The sequence below is a fragment of the Melospiza melodia genome, assembly GCF_035770615.1.
Source record: "Melospiza melodia melodia isolate bMelMel2 chromosome 7 unlocalized genomic scaffold, bMelMel2.pri SUPER_7_unloc_1, whole genome shotgun sequence".
Classification (NCBI taxonomy): domain Eukaryota; kingdom Metazoa; phylum Chordata; class Aves; order Passeriformes; family Passerellidae; genus Melospiza; species Melospiza melodia.
This window is the reverse complement of record NW_026948497.1, coordinates 883,156-900,215: the sequence shown is the minus strand read 5'-3', so window position 1 is coordinate 900,215 and position 17,060 is coordinate 883,156. Positions and strand designations below refer to the sequence as shown.

The window sequence follows — 17,060 nt, the reverse complement described above, 5'->3', positions numbered from 1 at the left end:
GCCTAAATGAGAGATGTGGCACTCCATGTGGCTCTTCAAAATGCAGTTTATTACATCCAAGATGTTACAGCAGGTCAGGGTCATGGGTGACAGAGCCTGTGACCACAGCTCTCATTCAGGCTCTTTCTAATCCCTCTTACTAATGGTGCCCCACTTGAGCGCCACCGTAAGAGCCAGACTGAAAGATGCAGGAGTCCAGGCAGCTCTTCAAAATGCAGTTTATTACATCCAAGATGTTACAGCAGTCCAGGGTCATGGGTGACAGAGTCTGTGCCTACAGCTGTCAGCTGCCAGCTGTGGGCAGGCCTGCAGACCCTTTGGTTTTGGTTACATTGCATTATATACTTTTCTTTGCTGAGCATCTTAATACAGCAGAACAAATTTATACCTTAACCTTTACCTATAGCCTATCATAACTACTATAATTACCATATTCATGTTACTATTCTCCAATCACTAAAAGTTAGTACATTACAGTTCAAGATAGAAGGTATTTTTCAGTTCTCTTGCAGTGGAAAATTCTGAGACCGTTTTTCTATTTGCATCGTCGGTGGGCTTGTTTGCCTGTGCTATCTTTCTGCTTGGTAAAAACATATTCTTGTTTGGGGTGGGTTTATTCTTTGCTGTAAGCCATAAAAACCCCTTCTAATGAACACACCCTTTGCCTCCTTGGTTATCCAGTGAGACTGGCTCAGCAATTCTATTCTTCTGTATCAAAACTTGCTTCCATCTCTATTCCTTCTCCAGATTCTCCATTCAAAAATCTTTCTGCCCAGCACACACACCTGTGAGACTTTCTTGTCAAACTTTCATCCTTCCCAACACAAGTGGGTTTCCCATCCCACCTTCCCATGTCTTCCCCATGGTCACACAGACAGAACCACAGGTCAGCCCATGGGGTGCACCCTCTCTGTCTGGCTGGGGGACGTTGGGCTCTGACTTTGGGGCCTGTGACTCGCACGGGTGCTGCACTGATCTTCCTCACCTCCTCCCTCATCCTCTTCATCTCCTCTTTGAGTTCCATGACCACAGCAGAGACATGAGCCTTCATGGGGCCATTGATCATACTCTCATAATATCCGTGAAAAACACCAATCACTTGTTTTTAGAATTTTAAAAGTTTAATAGCAATAAAATGATTATAAAAATAGTAATACAATTGGTAATAAAAATTTGAAAATTGGGATTAAAAAAGAGTAAGGAAAATTTGGAATATTGGGATTAGGACAATACAAGACAATAAAAATAAAGAGTTATGAAGAGAATAAGCCCAAAAAAGGGACACCCAGTAACAGAAGATTAATCATTAAAAGCTTAAAAGCAATAGCCTGTTGCATAATCATACACCTCCTACATGATGCATAAATTCCATTCAAACAAAGGATTCTGCCTGGTCAGTGTCAACTACTTTCTCTGAATCCTGACTTCATGGCTGAGCGAGGCAGGAAGAAGTTGGTTTCTTCTGATAAGGGAGCAATAAATTCTTTTTCTCTGAAAGATTTAGGTGTCCTGAGGCTGTTATCTCAGTAAGTGCCTTATTCGTACCTTTTGAAAAAAGTATCTTACGTAGCCTAGTTTCTATTTTAACCTTATGTTATAATCTAAAACTATATTTAGCACACTGCTTAAAAAAATTAATACAGCATCACGTTCTAACATAACACATATAATATTCATTTTAATATTTGGCAAAAGCCAAGCATAAAATACGCATTTTTCACAATTTCTAAGCTTGTTGGTGACAGCCCACTGCCTCTCGGTTGGTGTCAGCATCAATCATTGCAATGAAGGTGGTGCATTGAGATGGCCCCAGATTTGCCAGACTCCACATTTTTGCCAGACTCCACATTTGCTGCGTGCACCTGACCTTGTCGAGGTCATTTTCATGCTGTCCATCCCTCCCAAAGAGTACCTCCAATACTGCCACTTCTCTCAGCTGTTGGATCCCTTCCTCAAGGGTTTGATATCATTTTAATTTTGCCATCTGCTCAGGTGTATTTGCATCCCACCCAGGGTTTTCAAGGAGAAATATCTCAGTGACAGCGCCTTGAAGCAGCTCCCTGGCTGTGCTCCCCTCAAGGAACGTTGGGATGGATTTATTGAGCATTTGTCTGACAATGGGGTCAGTGATGTGTCTGACACAGAGTTCAGATGAGCTTGGTCTGATTTATATAGAGGATATTATTAATTATTTAGTTAATTAATTAATTTACAGGCTGTACGGTGCACACATGAACTGATAGATTATATTGCAACAACCAGCAGCTACAAGGAATCACCGATAATCAATATCAGTATCAAATACCGTATCAAATTGTTGGTGATTAATAACAATGTGCAAAAGGCAATCAAAAAATGCAAAAGGCAATTATTAAATTGTCATTTATGACTCGGCTGATCTGCAGGCACAGTGGAAACCTGGAAGCTGCTGAGGGGACTCATTCACCCCTGTCCCCTGTCCCTGAGTGTCATCAGAGTGTCCCTGAGTATCTCTGAGTGTTCCCAGTGTCCCTGAGTGTCCGCAGAGATGTCAATCCAGGAATTCCCATGAGGACTGGGGCAATTTCAATGAAAATTCCCCAGATTTATCTCAAATACTGCACAGGGAGCGCACAGGTGACAGCAGCCACGTCCCCAATGATGTCACTGCCATGATGACATCACAGTGGTGACATCACTGTCTCTGCAGCAGCCTCGGGATGTCCTCGATGGCTTTTTGGCACTGCTCGGCCACTGCGTGGCTGCTGGGCCCATTGGGGCCACCACGGCCACCATAGGGACTCAAGAGGAGGTCGTGGATGTCCCCAAGTGTCCCCAGCAGGTGATGCTTGAACAGGCGGGCGCTGGCCTCCCACAGCTGCTCAAACTTGGCCACCGCAGCCACTAAGGCATCGGGAACATCGAGGGATGCGTCATTTGTCCCCTCCAGGGCAGTCTCGACTTCTCTGAGCTGGCACTGCAGTTCTGAGAGGAACAACCTGGCTCTGTCACACGTGGCCACCAAGCGCTGCAGCGACTCCAGGGCAACCTCTGCCCAATGTCTCCTCCTCTCGCCCTCGCCCGCCTGGTGGCCACCACATTCTCTTCCATGGCCTCGTTGGGGGCCACTGCCATCTGGGCATTGCATGTGGCCCCCACTGAGGCCTCCCCATCCCTGTCCAGGGCCACCGTGAGCTGCCTGGCTGTGGCTGCCAGGTTGTCCCCAGCTGTCCCCCTGCAGGTGGCCTTGTCCTGCAGGTCCCCCATCTGGGCAGGGGCCGCGTTCTCACAGGTGTCACGGAGCTTGGTGGCCTCCCTGGCCACCTGGTCCCAGCTCTTCCCAAGTGCAGCCACCAACTCCCGCCAGGCTCTGCCCGTGGCTCTCACATCGGTCCAGGTGGCCCCAGGGATGGCCCCGAGGGTAGCCAGGGCCTGGCCCAGGGAGGGGACATCAGTGTCATCCAGGGAGTTGACACTGGGGTGGCCCAGGGTCTTACAGAGGCTCCAGGTGAAGATCCTCAGGGCCCCGTGCAGCAGCTTTGGGGACACACAGCACCGCACGCCCTGGTGAGGCCCGGTCACAGTGGCCACCACCTCACCCAGGGTGGCCACCACAGACACCAGAGCCTACAGCAGCTGGGGAGGTGACAGCTGGGGAGGAGACAGGGGAGGTGTCAGGGACCTGGAGGCATTTGTGGCCTCCTTCGGTGGTCCCTGTTCCCTCCTGGTGTCCCCTCTGTCCCCTCCCTGGAGAGCTCTGCTGTACCCTGTCCCAATGCCATGCCCTCCTCCCCTCTGCCACCTACTGCCACCCTCCCCACTGTCCCCTCAGCCACCCACTACCAGCACAGTTGTAGCCCCTGCCATCCCCCGCTGTCCCTTCTGCCACAGCCTCCCCAGCCCCCGTGTCCGCCCTCCCCCCATCATCCCCATCCCCCACTGCCCCATTGTCCCCCTTTCCCCTCCATGCCTCTGTAACCTCCTCCCTTTCTGCCACTCCCTCTGGTCCCCTTTGCGACCTCCTCTCCCCTCCTGCCACCCCTCATATCCCCTCCATCCCCCATTGCCCCCTCCCCCTCAGTGTCCTCTCTGTCCCCATCTCTCTCGCCCCCCATCACACCTTTTGGAGCTCCAGGCTCACTGGGGACACTCTGGGGACACTCCGGGGGTCGAAGGAGCCTTGGGATGTCCTAGGTGGCTCATTGGCACCTCTCGAGGCACTCCAGAAGCACTGAGGCTGATGGGACCACCAGTGAACAACTGGATGATGTCTGGAACTGCCCCCAGCAGGTGATCCTTGGCCAGGCGGGCGTTGGCCTCCCACAGCCGCTCGGCCTCAGCCGCCTTGGCCACCCAGCCCTCGAGGATATCAAAGAATCCCTCATTTGTCCATATTAGGGAGGCCTCAATGTCCCCAACCCTGCGCTGCAGCTCCCGGGGGAACACAGTGGCTTCGTCACACGCGACCACCAAGCGCTCCAGCAGCCCCAGGGCCACCTCCACCCGCTCTTTCTCCATGGTGGCCCTTCTTGCCTCGCTGGCAGCCACCCTGGCCTCTCTCCTCACCTGGGCTTCACGCTCGGCCACCACCTCGGCCCCGTCCTCCCTGCCCAGGGCCTGACCCAGCTCCACCATGTTTTCCTGAGCTGTCCCATCACAGGGAGCCTCGTCCTGCAGCTCCCTGGCCCGGGCGGTGGCAGTGGCCGCCCTGTCGGCCACCTCAGTGACCATCACCCTGCATGTGTTGTGGAGCTTGGTGGCCTTCCTGGGCAGCCTGGCCCAGCTTTTCAAAAGCACAGACACCGACCGGTGCCACTTCCTGGCTGCCATTGTCAGATCATCCCAGGTGGTCCATGGGGTGCTGTCATAGGCGGCCAGGGCCCCGCTTAGGGAGGTGAGAGGGTCACCATCATCATGGGTGACATTGCGGCACCACCAGGTGCCCTCAGTGCAGTACAGGGTGACCCAGAGGCTCTCAGTGAAGTCCACCAGGTCCCAGTACAGGCTCACTGTGGACATGGGCAGCATCTCCTTGTCCCGCCTGGGCAGGGTGTCCAGCAGCTCACCCAGGATGGCCACCACGGTGACCTGTGGCTGCAGCAGGGCCGGGGACAGCTGGGGAGGGGACAGGAGAGGTGTCAGGGACCTGGTAGCACTTGTGGCTTTATGGGGTGGCCCCCTGCCCCTGAGGCGTCCCCTTTGTCCCCTCTATCCCTTTTTCAGCCTCTTGTTCCCGCTGCCTCATTCTGCCCCTCCACTCATAGCCCCTCCCACCCCCTGCCCCTCTGCTGTCCCCTCTGCCACCCCCAACACCCCCCGTGTCCTCCCTATACCCCATTACCCCCTCCCCTCGCCCCCGCAGTGTTCCCTCTGTCCCGTTCCCCCCCCATCGCACCTCTTGGAGCTCCATGTTCACTGGAGACACCTTGGGGACACCTTGGGGACGCTCTCGGGGTCGAAGGAGCCTTGGGATGTCCTCGATGGCTCTTTGGCACCGCTCGGCCACCCCACAGCCACTGGGGCTGACGGGTTCACCTTCGATATAGAACTTGATGATGTAGTCAAGCGTCTCCTCCAGGTGGTCCTTGGCCAGGCGGTTGTTGGCGTCCCACAGCCACTCAGCCATGGCCACCCTGGCCACCAAGTCCTCAGGGACATCAGATGATGCCTCATTTGTCCCCTTCAGGCTGGTCTTGATGTCCCCCACCCTGTGCTGCAGCTCCTGGGTGAACGCGGTGGCTTCGTCACACGCGGCCACCAAGCGCTCCAGCAGCCCCAGGGCCGCCTCCAGCCGCTGCCTCTCCATGGTGGCCCTTGTTGCCTCGCTGGCAGCCACCCTGGCATCTCTCCTCACCTGGGCTTCATGCCCAGCCACCACCTCAGCCCCCTCCTCTCTGCCCAGGGCCTGACCCAGCTCCACCATGTTTTCCTGAGCTGTCCCATAACGGCCAGCCTCGTCCTGCTGCTCTCTGGCCTGGGCGGTGGCAGTGGCCACCCTGTCGGCCACCTCAGCAGCCACCTCCCTGCAGGCGTTGTGGAGCTCACTGGCCTTCCTTGGCAGCCTGGCCCAGCTGTCCACAAGCAGAGACACCGCCTCCTGCCACTCGATCGCTGCTATTTTCACATTGAACCAGGTGGTCCATGGGGTGCTCTTGTAGGCGGCCAAGGCCTGGCTCAGGGAGGTGAGAGGGTCAGTTAAAGAGGAGTTATTGCGGTGGTACCAGGTGTCATCAGTGTAGTACAGGGTGTTGTGGAACTCCTCGGTGAAATCCACTAGTTCACTGTACAGGCACCTTGGGGACTCGAGCAGCATCAGCATCTCCTCATCCCGCCTGTGCAGGGTATCCAGCAGCTCAACCAGGATGGCCACCATGGTGACCTGTGGCTGCAGCAGGGCCGGGGACAGCTGGGGAGGGGACAGGGGAAGTGTCAGGGACCTGGTGGCACTTACAACCTCCTGGGGTGAAACCTGCCCCCTAGGGGTCCCCTTTGTCCCCTCCATCCCTTTGTCAGTCAGTTCCTCTCTCTGTCACCCTCTGCCCATCCCTTCATAGCCCCTCCCACCCCTTGCTCGCCCTGTTGTCCCCTCTGCCACCACCTCTCCACCGTGTCCCCCCCATTCCCCACTGCACCCTCTTCCCCCTTTCCCCTCCACCTCTCTGTCACCTCCCCCCTTCCGTCCACTCGCTCCTGTCCCCTCTGCAACCTCCTGACTCCTCCCACCAGCCCCCTGCCCCCTCCATCCCCCACTGCCCCCTCCTGTCCCCTCTGTCCCCCTCTCCTGTGCAGTCGCATCGCACCTCTTGGAGCTCCATACTCACTGGGGACACCTTGGGGATGCTCTGGGGATGCTCTGGAGGTCGAAGGAGCCCTGGGATGTCCTCAATGACTCTTTGGCACCGCTCGGCCACCCCACAGGCACTGGGGCGGTCGGGACCACCAGTGAACAAGAACTTGATGATGTCATCAAGTGTCCCCACCAGGTGATCCTTGACCAGACAGTTGTGGGCCTCCCACAGCCGCTCAGCCTCAGCCACCTTGGCCACCAAGTCCTCAGGGACATCAGGGGATGCCTCATTTGCCCCCTTCAGGGCGGCCTCGATGTCCCTGAGCCGCCACTGCAGCTCCCGGGGGAACGCGGTGGCTTCGTCACACGCGACCACCAAGCGCTCCAGCAGCCCCAGGGCCGCCTCCAGCCGCTGTCTCACCATGGTGGCCCTTGTTGCCTCGCTGGCAGCCACCATGGCCTCTATCCTCTTCTGGGCTTTATAGGGGTCCTCCTCCTCAGCCCCCTCCTCCCCGCCCAGGGCCTGACCGAGCTCCACCATTTTTTCCTGAGCTGTCCCACCATAGGCAGCCATGCGCTGCTGTTCTCTGGCCTGGGTGACTCTGTCAACCGCCTCAGCAGTCGCCTCTATGCAGGTGTTGCGGAACTTGGTGGCTGCCCTGGCCAGCCGGGCCCAGCTGTTCACGAGCGCGGCCACCAATTGCTGCCATTTCCTGGCTGCCATTATCACACAGTTCTGGGGGATCCATGGGGTGGTCTTGTAGGTGACCAGGACGCAGCTCAGGGAGGTGACAGGGTCATCACCATCGGAGGTGACATTGTGGCGCTGCCAGGTGTCATCAGTGCAGTACAGGGTGACCCGGAGGTCCTTGGTGAAGTTCACCAGTTCCCAGTAGAGGTCCACTGCGGACACAAGCTTCATCTTATTCCGCCTGGGCAGGGTGGCCACCAGCTCGCCCAGGATGGCCACCACGGTGACCTGTGGTTGCAGCAGGGTTGGGGACAGCTGGAGAGGGCACAGGGGAGGTGTCAGGGACCTCGTGGCACTTACAGCCTCCTGGGGTGGCCCCCTGCACCTGAGGGGTGCCATTTGCTCTCTCCGTCCCTTTGTCAGCCATTTCCTTTCACTGCCACCCCCTGCCCCTCTCCTCATAGCCCCTCCTGCCCCCCTGCTGTCCTGTCACCCCCCCCCACCACACTTGTAGCCACTGCCACCCCCTGCTGTCCCTTCTGCCACCAGTTGTGCCCCATCCCCTTCGTGTCCCTCCATCCCCCAGTCCCTCCATCACCTCTCTTCCACCTCTCTGTCACCTACCCCCTTCCTGCCATTGCCTCCTGTCCCCTCCTGCCATCCCATTTCCTCTCCATCCCTCACTGCCCGCTCGCCCCCCAGTGTCCCCTTTGTTCCACTCTCCACCCTCGCACCTCTTGGAGCTCCATGCTCACTGGGGACATCTTGAGGACACCTTGGGGACGCTCTGGGGGTCGAAGGAGCTTTGGGATGTCATCGATGGCTCTTTGGCACTGCTCGGCCACCCCACAGGCACTGGGACTGGGGGGACCACCAGTGAAATAGAACTTGATGATGTCATCAAGTGTCCCCCGTAGGTGATCCTTGGCCAGGCGGGCGTTGGCCTCGCACATCCGCTCGGCCTCGGCCACCTTGGCCACCAAGTCCTCGGGGACACTGGGGGATACCTCATTTGTGCCCTCCAGGGTGATCTCGGTGTCCCTGAGCCGCCACTGCAGCTCCCGGGGGAACGCGGTGGCTTCGTAACACGCGGCCACCAAGCGCTCCAGCAGCCCCAGGGCCACCTCCACCCGCTCTCTCTCCATGGTGGCCCTTCTTGCCTCGCTGGCAGCCACCCTGGCCTCTCTCCTCACCTGGGCTTCACGCTCGGCCACCACCTCGGCCCCGTCCTCCCTGCCCAGGGCCTGACCCAGCTCCACCATGTTTTCCTGAGCTGTCCCATCACAGGGAGCCTCGTCCTGCAGCTCCCTGGCCTGGGCGGTGGCCGCCTTGGTGGACAAATCCCAGCAGGTGATGTGGAGCTGGGTGGCCTTCCAGGCCAGCCGGGCCCACCTACCCACAAGCACATACGCTGAGCTGTGCCACTTCCTGGCTGCCATTGTCACACGGTGCCTGTGGGTCCCTGGGGTGCTCTTGTAGGTGGCCAGGACCTGGCTCAGGGAGGTGACAGGGTCATCATCATCAGAGGTGGGAGGGTCATCATCGGAGGTGAAATTGCAGCGCCACCAGGTGCCCTCAATGCAGTACAGGGTGACCCAGAGGTTCCTGGTGAAATCCTCCAGCTCCTGGTACAGTCTCACTGCAGACTTGAGCAGCAGCAGCTCCTCATCCTGCCTGGGCAGGGTGTCCAGCAGCTCAGCCAGGATGGCCACCATAGTGACCTGTGGCTGCAGCAGGGCCGGGGACAGCTGAGGGGGGGACAGGGGAGGTGTCAGGGACCTGGTGGCACTTAGGGCCTCCTGGGGTGGCCCGCTGCCACTGAGAGGTCCCCTCTGTTCATTTGTCAGCCTCTTGTTCCCTCTGCCACACCCTCCCTCTCCCCTCGTAGCCCCTCCCAATCCTGCTCCCCGCCGCACACCACCCTGCCAGCCCCTGTGTCCCCTCCCTGTCGTGTACACCCCATCTCCCATTGCCACCTCCCCACTTCCTGCCACTCTCTCCTGTCCCCTTTGTGACCCCCTTTCCCACCCCTTCCCTCCCCCCATTGCACCTCTGGGGACACCCTGAGGATGCTCTGGGGATGCTCCAGGGGTCGAAGGAGCCTTGGGATGTCATCGATGGCTCTTTGGCACCGCTCGGCCACCCCACAGGCACTGGGGTTGGCGGGACCACCAGTGAAATAGAACTTGATGATGTCTGGAAGTGTCCCCAGCAGGTGATCCTTGACCAGGCGGGCGTTGGCCTCCCACATCCGCTCAGCCTCGGCCACCTTGGCAACCAAGTCCTCGGGGACATTGGGGGACGCCTCATTTGTCCCCTTCAGGGCGGCCTCAATGTGCCCAACCCTGCGCTGCAGCTCCCGGGGGAACGCGGTCGCTTCGACACATGCGGCCACCAAGCGCTCCAGCAGCCCCAGGGCCGCCTCCAGCCGCTGTCTCACCATGGTGGCCCTTGTTGCCTCTCTGGCAGCCATCCTGGCCTCTCTCCTCACCTGGGCTTCATGCCCGGCCACCACCTCAGCCCCCTCCTCCCCGCCCAGGGCCTGACCCAGCTCCTCCATGTTTTCCGGAGCTGCCCCATAACGGGCAGCCTCGTCCTGCAGCTCCCTGGCCCGGGCAGTGGCAGCGGCAGCCAGGTCGGCTGCCTCACTGGCCACTCCTCTGCAGGTCTTGCGGAGCTCAGTGGCTTTCCTGGCCAGCTGGGCCCAGCTGTCCACTGGCCCAGCCACCGCCCACTGCCACTTCAGGGCTGCCCATGTCACACACTTCCAGGTGGTCCGTGGGGTGCTCTTGTAGGCGGCCAGGGCCCGGCTCAGGGAGGTGACAGGGTCATCACCATCCACGGTGACATTGTGGCGCCGCCAGGCATCATCAGTGCGGTACAGGGTGGCCCGGAGTTCCCTGGTGAATTTCACCACGTCTGGGTACAAGCTCACTGCGGACCCGAGCAGCGTGTCGTTCTCCCAGGGCAGGGAGCCCAGCAGCTCACCCAGGATGGCCACCACGGTGACCTGTGGCTGCAGCAGGGCCGGGGACAGCTGGGGAGGGGACAGGGGAGGTGTCAGGAACATGGTGACACTTACGGCCTCCTGGGGTGGCCCCCTGCCCCGAGGGGTCCTTTTTGCCCCCCCCTGGATGGCTCTGCTACGCGTCTGTCCCTCTCTTGTTCCCGCTGCCACCCCTGCCCCTTCCCTCGTAGCCTCTGCCACCCTCCTGCCCCCACTGCTGTCCCCTCTGCCACCCTCTGCTGTCCCCTCTGCCACCCCCCCGCCAGCCCCCGTATCCTCTCTCCTCGCTCACTGCCCCCTTTCACCACCCCACGTTTCCCCTCCTCTCCCCCCCCGGTCGCACCTCTTTGGGCTCCATGCTCACTGGGGACACCTTGGGCACGCTGCGGTGGCAAAGGAGCCCCGGGACGGACTCCGGTCCCGGCCCAGAACCGGTTCCGGGAACAGCGCCGAGAAAAGGCGGAGCCGCCTCAGGAAGGATGGGAAAGGGGTCGGGCGTCCGCCCTTTCCCGTACCGCCCTTATCCATGGAAGCTCGAGGATTTGCGCGCTTTGGCTCAATCCCAGGGGATTTAGGATCCATCCCCAGTGGATTTAGGCTCCGTCCAGGCATTTCCAGGCGGATTCCGCCGTTCCCGGCGGGATTTATGAGGGAACGCGGAGCGCTCTGAGGAGCGGGCGGAACTGCCCTTAACAAGATGGCGGCGCTGCTTCAGGAAAAGGGCGGGAGCTGTCCTGGCTCTCTTTAGAGGCCGCAGGGGTCCTGCAGGGTTTTAGGACGAGTTTGGGGGGATTTAAGCGGAATTTGGGGGATTTAAGTGGAATTTGTAATCCCCGTTACTCTGCCCACCTGTGGGAGCACATCCAGGACCGGGCGGAACTGCCCTCACCCAAAATGGCGGCGATGCCTCACGCCAGAGACGGGCAGTTTGGGTTAGTTGAGCTTGGTAGCGCTCCTGGGAGACTCTTCTGGGTGGATGTGGGCGCTTTGGTTGAATGCCAGGGGATTTAGGCTCCATCCCGCCATTTCCAGGCGGGTTCCGCCGTTCCCGGCTAGATTTATGAAAAAACGCGGAGCGCTCTGAGGAGCCCACAGAATTGCCCTCAACAAAGATGGCGGCACAGCAGCCCAGTCGTGCAGCGGGGATTAATCAGAAGCTGTGCCTGGCAGAAGTACTGACAGAAGTCGCCCCTGCGGCGGCATCGGGCGGCCGCTTCCAGCAGAACCGCTGTGCATTGTGGGCATTGTGGTCCCGGTGGTGCCCAGCAGCGGCGGAGCGGGGTCGAGGCCGCGGGAGGCGGGGTGCGAGGCGGGGATTTGGGGTCGCCGAGGGAGCCTCGGGACTTCCCCCCCCCCCCCCCCCCCCCCGTCAGCGCGGGATGGGCGACAGTGACCGCGGTCAGCACCGGGAGCGGGGGGGGGGGCGGTGAGGAGGGGGTTGGGAGGATTATGAGGGGATTCGGGAGGGCTGAGGAGATGTGAGGGGATTTGGGGGATCCTGAGGGGGTTTGGAGGGGTTGTGAGGGAATATGAGGGGATCTGGAGAATCCTGAGAGGGACTGGGGGGGGTCCTGAGGGGATGTGAGGGGTTCTGAGGGTGTTTGTGGGGTCCTGAGGGAGAACTGGGCGTCCTGAGGGGATGTGGGGGATTCTGAGTGGAACTGGGGGGTCCTGAGGGGATGTGAGGGGTCCTGAGAGAGAATTGGGGGTCCTGAGGAGAAACTGTGGGTCCTAAGGGGTTTTTGGGGGGTTGCGAGGAGGTTTAGGGGTCCTGAGGGGTTGTGTGGGGTCACGAAGGGATTTGGGGGGGATCTGAGGGGATTTGGGGGGTTTTGGAGAGTTCTGAGGGGGTCCTGAGTGGGTGTGAGGGGTGCTGAGGAGATGTGGGGGATCCTGAGGGGGTTTTGGGGGATCCTGAGGGAGTTTGGGGGTTTGTGAGGGGCTTTAGGGTGGATTTGGGGGGTTCTGAGGGAGAATTGTGGTTGTGAGAAGATTTGAGGGGGGATTTTGGGGGGTCCTGAGGGGATCTGGGGGGTCCTGCAGTAATCTGGGAAGGATTCTAAGGGGTCCTGAGGAGATTTTGGGTGATCCCCACTGGGTTTTGGGCACCCCGAGTAAATTTGGGAGATCTTACAGGGATTTGCTACAATTTTGTGGGGATTTGGGTTTATTATATGGTCCCTGATTGGAGTTTCGATTTTTTTTTTTTTTTGGTGGCAATTTTGAGGTATTTTTGGAGTATTTTGTGGTCCTTGACCGGAGTTAGGGGGGATTTGAGTTTTTTTGGGGTAATTTCGGGGTAATTTCACCCCCATTCCTTGCCGGCCCCTTTCCGCCCAATCCCAGGCCACGCCCCCTCCGCTCTCCATTGGCCGCCGCTCCCGCGGCCCCGCCCCTTTTCCCGCGCTCCCATTCATTATCCTTTCTAACTCTCCCGCTCCCCCGCTCCCCATTGGCCGCCCCGCGCGGGCCGGCCTCACTGTAGGCATGGCTACAAGATCGATCGGCGTTTATTGAAAGGCTCCGCTCAGCGGCGGGCCCGGGGGGTGGAGCAAGCCCGGCCCCACCGCGGGGGGCTCAGGGGGTCCGGAGGGGCTCAGGGGGGCCCCGGGGGGTGGAGCCAGCCCGGCCCCGGCGCGGCCCAACGCGGGCCGGGGGCTCGAGGGGGCCGAAGGGGGAGGGCCTGGGGGCCGAAGGGGGGGTTCATTCAATGGGGGGGGGCCCAGGGGGTGCCGAGGTAGGGGGCGGGATCTGGTGAGTGTGGGGGTGTCCCATGGATTGCGGGGTCCTGGTGAGTGGGGGGCGGTGAGGGGGATGGTCCATGGATGGGGGAGGGGCGGTGAGTGGGGAGTCCTGGCGCACCTGGGGAGGGGGTTCATGGACTGGGGGGCTCCCTGCGCTTTGCGGGTGTCGGTGAAGGGTGGAGGCAGTGAATGGGGGGGGTCCCGGTAAACTGGGAGAGGTCCCTGGTGAAAACGGGAGGGGTCACAGGATTGAGCCCCAAGGGACCCCCCTGGTGCTGGGGACCCCCCTGTGCCCCTCCAGCGCTCTGAGACCGCCCGGTCCCGCTCTAGGCCCCCCCCAGTCCCGGTGCTGTTCCCGGGGGTTCAAAGGGGAGGGGGCGGAACCCCCGTGATGGGTGGGGGGGCAAAAGGGGGGTCCGGGCCCGGTGCTCAGGGAGGGGTCGGTACACGAGGGTGGGTCCGGTCCCAGTCCCGGTACTCGGTGAGGGGGGGTCAATGCACGGGGGGGTCTCGGTGCTCGAGGAGCGTCCAGTCCCGGTCCTGGTGCACGAGGAGGGGCGGTGCACAAGGGGGGGTCACGGTGCTCTGTGATTCGGGGGGGTCTCGGCTGGTCTGGTGCCCGAGGTGGCCACATTTAAGGGGGATCCGCTGGTCTCGGTGATTCGGGGGGGGGTCTCCGGTTATCCCAGTGCACGCAGGGGTGGTCCCGGTGCTCGGTGATATTTGGGAGGGCGTCTCCAGTGGTCCCGGTGCACAATGAGGGGGTCAATGCTTGAGGGGGGGGGTCCCGTTGCTTGGTGATTTGGGGAGGTCTCCAGTGGTCCTACTGCCCAAGGGGGATCAGTGCTCAAGGGCGGGTGGGAAAGGGGATGCGGTTTTTGGGGGATCCCAGTGCCCCCCCAGGGGCTCGAGGGGGTTTTGGGAGCACTGAAGGGGGTGCAGGTGCGGTTTTTGGGGGGTCCCAGTTCCCCCGCAGGGCTGGATCAGTGCTCAGCAGCAGGAGCTGCCCAGGGACGCCCCCAGAACCCCAAGTCCCAGCCGAGTCTGCTGCAAGGCACCGAGGGGGCTCATTCATTGAGGCCTCTGCCCCAAGCTTGTCAAGAATGCCCTCAGAATGTCCCCAAGTCTCTGCAGTGGTGGCACCATGACGCCATCACGGTGACAGGGGCGTTTCTGCAGCAGCCTCGGGATTTCCTCCACGGCACTTTGGCACCGCTCACCCACCGTGCAGCCAGGACAACTGTGGCCAGGAATGGGACACAAGGAGAAGGGGTGCATGTCCTCCAGTATCTCCAGCAGGTGATGTGTGGCCAGGTGGCCGCTGGCATCCCACAGCCACTCGGCCTCGGCCACCACGGCCAGCAAGGCTGCACAGAAATCAGGGGATGGCTCCTCTGTCCCCTTCATGGTGGCCTTGGTTGTCCCCAGCCTTCTGCTGCAACTCCTGGAGGAATGCAGTGGCTTCTTCAAATGTGGGTGCCAAGGCCCTGAGGATATTGGGGGATGGCTCCTCTGTCCCCTCCAGGGCTAACTCGATGTCCCCGAGTTGGTGCTGCAGCTCCTGGGGGTACGCCATGACTCTGACACACGTGGCCACCAAGTGCTCCAGCAGCCCCAGGGCCACCTCTGCCTGCTGTCCCCTCATGGTGACCTCCTCTGCCCAGGCATTGCGCAGCCTGCTGGCCTCCTCAGCCAGCCGGGACCAGATCTCCATGAAGGTGTCCACTGGCTCCTGCCAGGCCTTGACTGCAGCTCTCATATCGGCCCAGGTGGTCCCGGGGTGGCCTCAAGGCTGGCCAGGGCCTGGCCCAGGGAGGGGACACGGCAGTGCCTCAGGGTGAGGACATCAAAGTCATCCAGGGAGAATGTGTAGGGGTCCGGGGAGGTGACACCACTATGGGCCAGAAAGATGAAACTCTGGCCCAGCGTGTCCTGGAGGTGACTGATGAAGATCCTCAGGGACATGTGCAGGAAGGACCTTGGGGACACGGTCAGCAGCTGCCTGCCCGTGTCTGGCCCAGTCACAGTGCCACCAGCTCACCCAGGGTGGCCACCAAGGCCACCAGAGCCTCCAGCAGCTGAGGAGGGGACAGGGGAGGTGTCAGGGACCTCGTAGAACTTGTGGCCTCCTGCAGTGGTGCCTGTGCCATCCTGGGGTCCCCTGTGTCCCCTCCCTGGAGGGCTGTGCTGTCCCCTCTGTCCCTTTTCCAACCCCTCATCCCCTCTGCCACTCCCTGTTACCCTCCCACTGTCCCCTCTCTCTGCCACTCTCAGTCCCCTCCACCCCTCTGTCACCTCACCACTTCCTGCCACACCCTCTTGTCCCCTCTGCCACCCCCATGTTCCCCCACGCCAGGATTGTCACACCCTGAGGGGCCCCATGGCCACTGGGAACACTCTGGAGTACTCCAGGTGACAAACACACCCAGGTGACAGTTGTGGACCCACAGGAATGTGGCACAGCCAGATGGAGGAAGCAGGAAGAGGTGACATCACTGTCCCCTCTACCCCCCCCCCCTCACCTGTGGGGCCTGGGCAGGGTTCTCCCAATGTCTCCAATGGGACCCCGATGTCCCCTGAGTGTCCCCACATGGCCCTGGTGTTGCCCCAATGTCCCCGACAAGGCTCAAGTGTCTCCCTGATGTCCAGCTGGGGACACCAGGGACTCACCGGGGTCCTTCTGGGGACTCTGGGGACACCCCCATGTCCTTCCCTTCGGGATACCCCCATGCCCTTCCCTTGGGGACATCCCCATGTCCTTCCCTTGGGGACACCGGAGCCACCCTGACATCCCCTGTCCCGTTTTGGGTCACCACGATGTCCCCGATGTCCACACAGTGTCCCCAACGGGACCCTGGTGTGTCACCTCTGTCCCCAACAGGACAGACAGGGACTCTTGAGCCTTGTTGGGGACCCTGAGGGGACATTGGAGTCCTGTTGGGGACATCGGGGAGGGGGGACACTGGGGCCCTGCCCTGGTTTCAGAGTGGGGGGAGGCAGGGCAGTGTCGTCACCTCTTCCTGTTTCCTCCATCTGGCTGCGTCCCGTTCCTGCGTGTCCCCAACCTTTATCCAGGCATGTTTGTCACCCGGAATGTCCCTGGAGTGTCCCCAAGGTATCCCCGGAGTGTCCCTGGAGTGTCCCCAGCTGCCATGGAGCCCCTTGAAGCCCCTCGAGGTGCGACAATCCCGGAGTGGTGGAAGGCGGGGGGACAGAGGGGACACGCCGGTGACAGAGGGGACACGGAAGGGGCGGGGTGAAAGGAGGCAGTGGGGGACACAGGGGTCTCAGGAGAGACAGGGGATCCCAAAGGGGACAGGAGGGCATAGGAGGAAGGGGGGAGGTGACACAGAGGTGAAGGGGGGGGACAACAGGAGGTGGCAGGGGGGAGCAGAGGGGTCAGGGGAGTGAAAAAGGGACAGAGAGCACAGCAGAGCCCTCCAGGGAGGGAACAAAGGGGACCCCAGGAGGTCACATGGGCCAGCTTAGGAGGCCGTAAGTGCCACCAGGTCACTGACACCTCCCCTGTCCCCTCCCCAGCTGTCCCCGGCCCTGCTGCAGCCACAGGACAGCGCTGTGGCCATCCTGGGTGAGCTGCTGGCCACCCTGCCCAGGGAGAACGAGATGCTGCTTGGGTCTGCAGTGAGGCTGCACCGGGACCTGGAGGAATTCACCAGGGAACTCCGTGCCACCCTGTACCGCACTGATGACACCTGGCAGCTCTGGAATGCCACCAACGATGATAACAAGCCTCTCACCTTCCTGAGCCAGGACCTGGTTGCCTATGAGAGCACCTCAGGACCCCCCAGAGGCGTGTGATATGGCCGCACATAAGCTGGTTCATGGCCCTGG

At 60.6% G+C, this 17,060-nt stretch overlaps 1 protein-coding gene across 3 annotated transcripts; it reads right to left on the bottom strand.

Moving 5' to 3' along the window:
- Positions 1 to 1,575: 1,575 nt before the first annotated feature.
- Positions 1,576 to 11,588, bottom strand: LOC134432897 (uncharacterized). 3 transcript variants are annotated; one of them, XM_063181769.1, is made up of 7 exons: positions 10,808 to 11,588; positions 9,508 to 10,494; positions 8,192 to 9,205; positions 6,801 to 7,772; positions 5,375 to 6,385; positions 4,100 to 4,216; positions 1,576 to 3,630 (listed from the first exon to the last, which is right to left on the bottom strand). In XM_063181769.1, exons 1-7 carry the CDS (start codon positions 10,820 to 10,822, stop codon positions 3,607 to 3,609), a joined length of 4,140 nt encoding a protein of 1,379 aa, XP_063037839.1. In that variant the 5' UTR covers positions 10,823 to 11,588; the 3' UTR covers positions 1,576 to 3,606. The 3 variants fall into 3 exon arrangements, with proteins under 3 accessions (XP_063037839.1, XP_063037838.1, XP_063037840.1); XM_063181768.1 differs by having other exon boundaries at positions 4,100 to 5,094; positions 10,808 to 11,584; XM_063181770.1 differs by lacking the exon at positions 9,508 to 10,494 and having other exon boundaries at positions 4,100 to 5,094; positions 10,808 to 11,580.
- Positions 11,589 to 17,060: the final 5,472 nt, after the last annotated feature.

What these genes read in the sequence shown, in the direction of transcription:
- LOC134432897 (XM_063181768.1), bottom strand. An exon ending in TCCTCAGGGTGTCCCCAGAG is followed by an intron (nt 9,206 to 9,507) that starts GTGCAATGGGGG and finishes TCCCCCCCTCAG; the next exon opens with CTGTCCCCGGCCCTGCTGCA. An exon ending in TGAACATGGAGCTCCAAGAG is followed by an intron (nt 5,095 to 5,374) that starts GTGCGATGGGGG and finishes TCCCCTCCCCAG; the next exon opens with CTGTCCCCGGCCCTGCTGCA.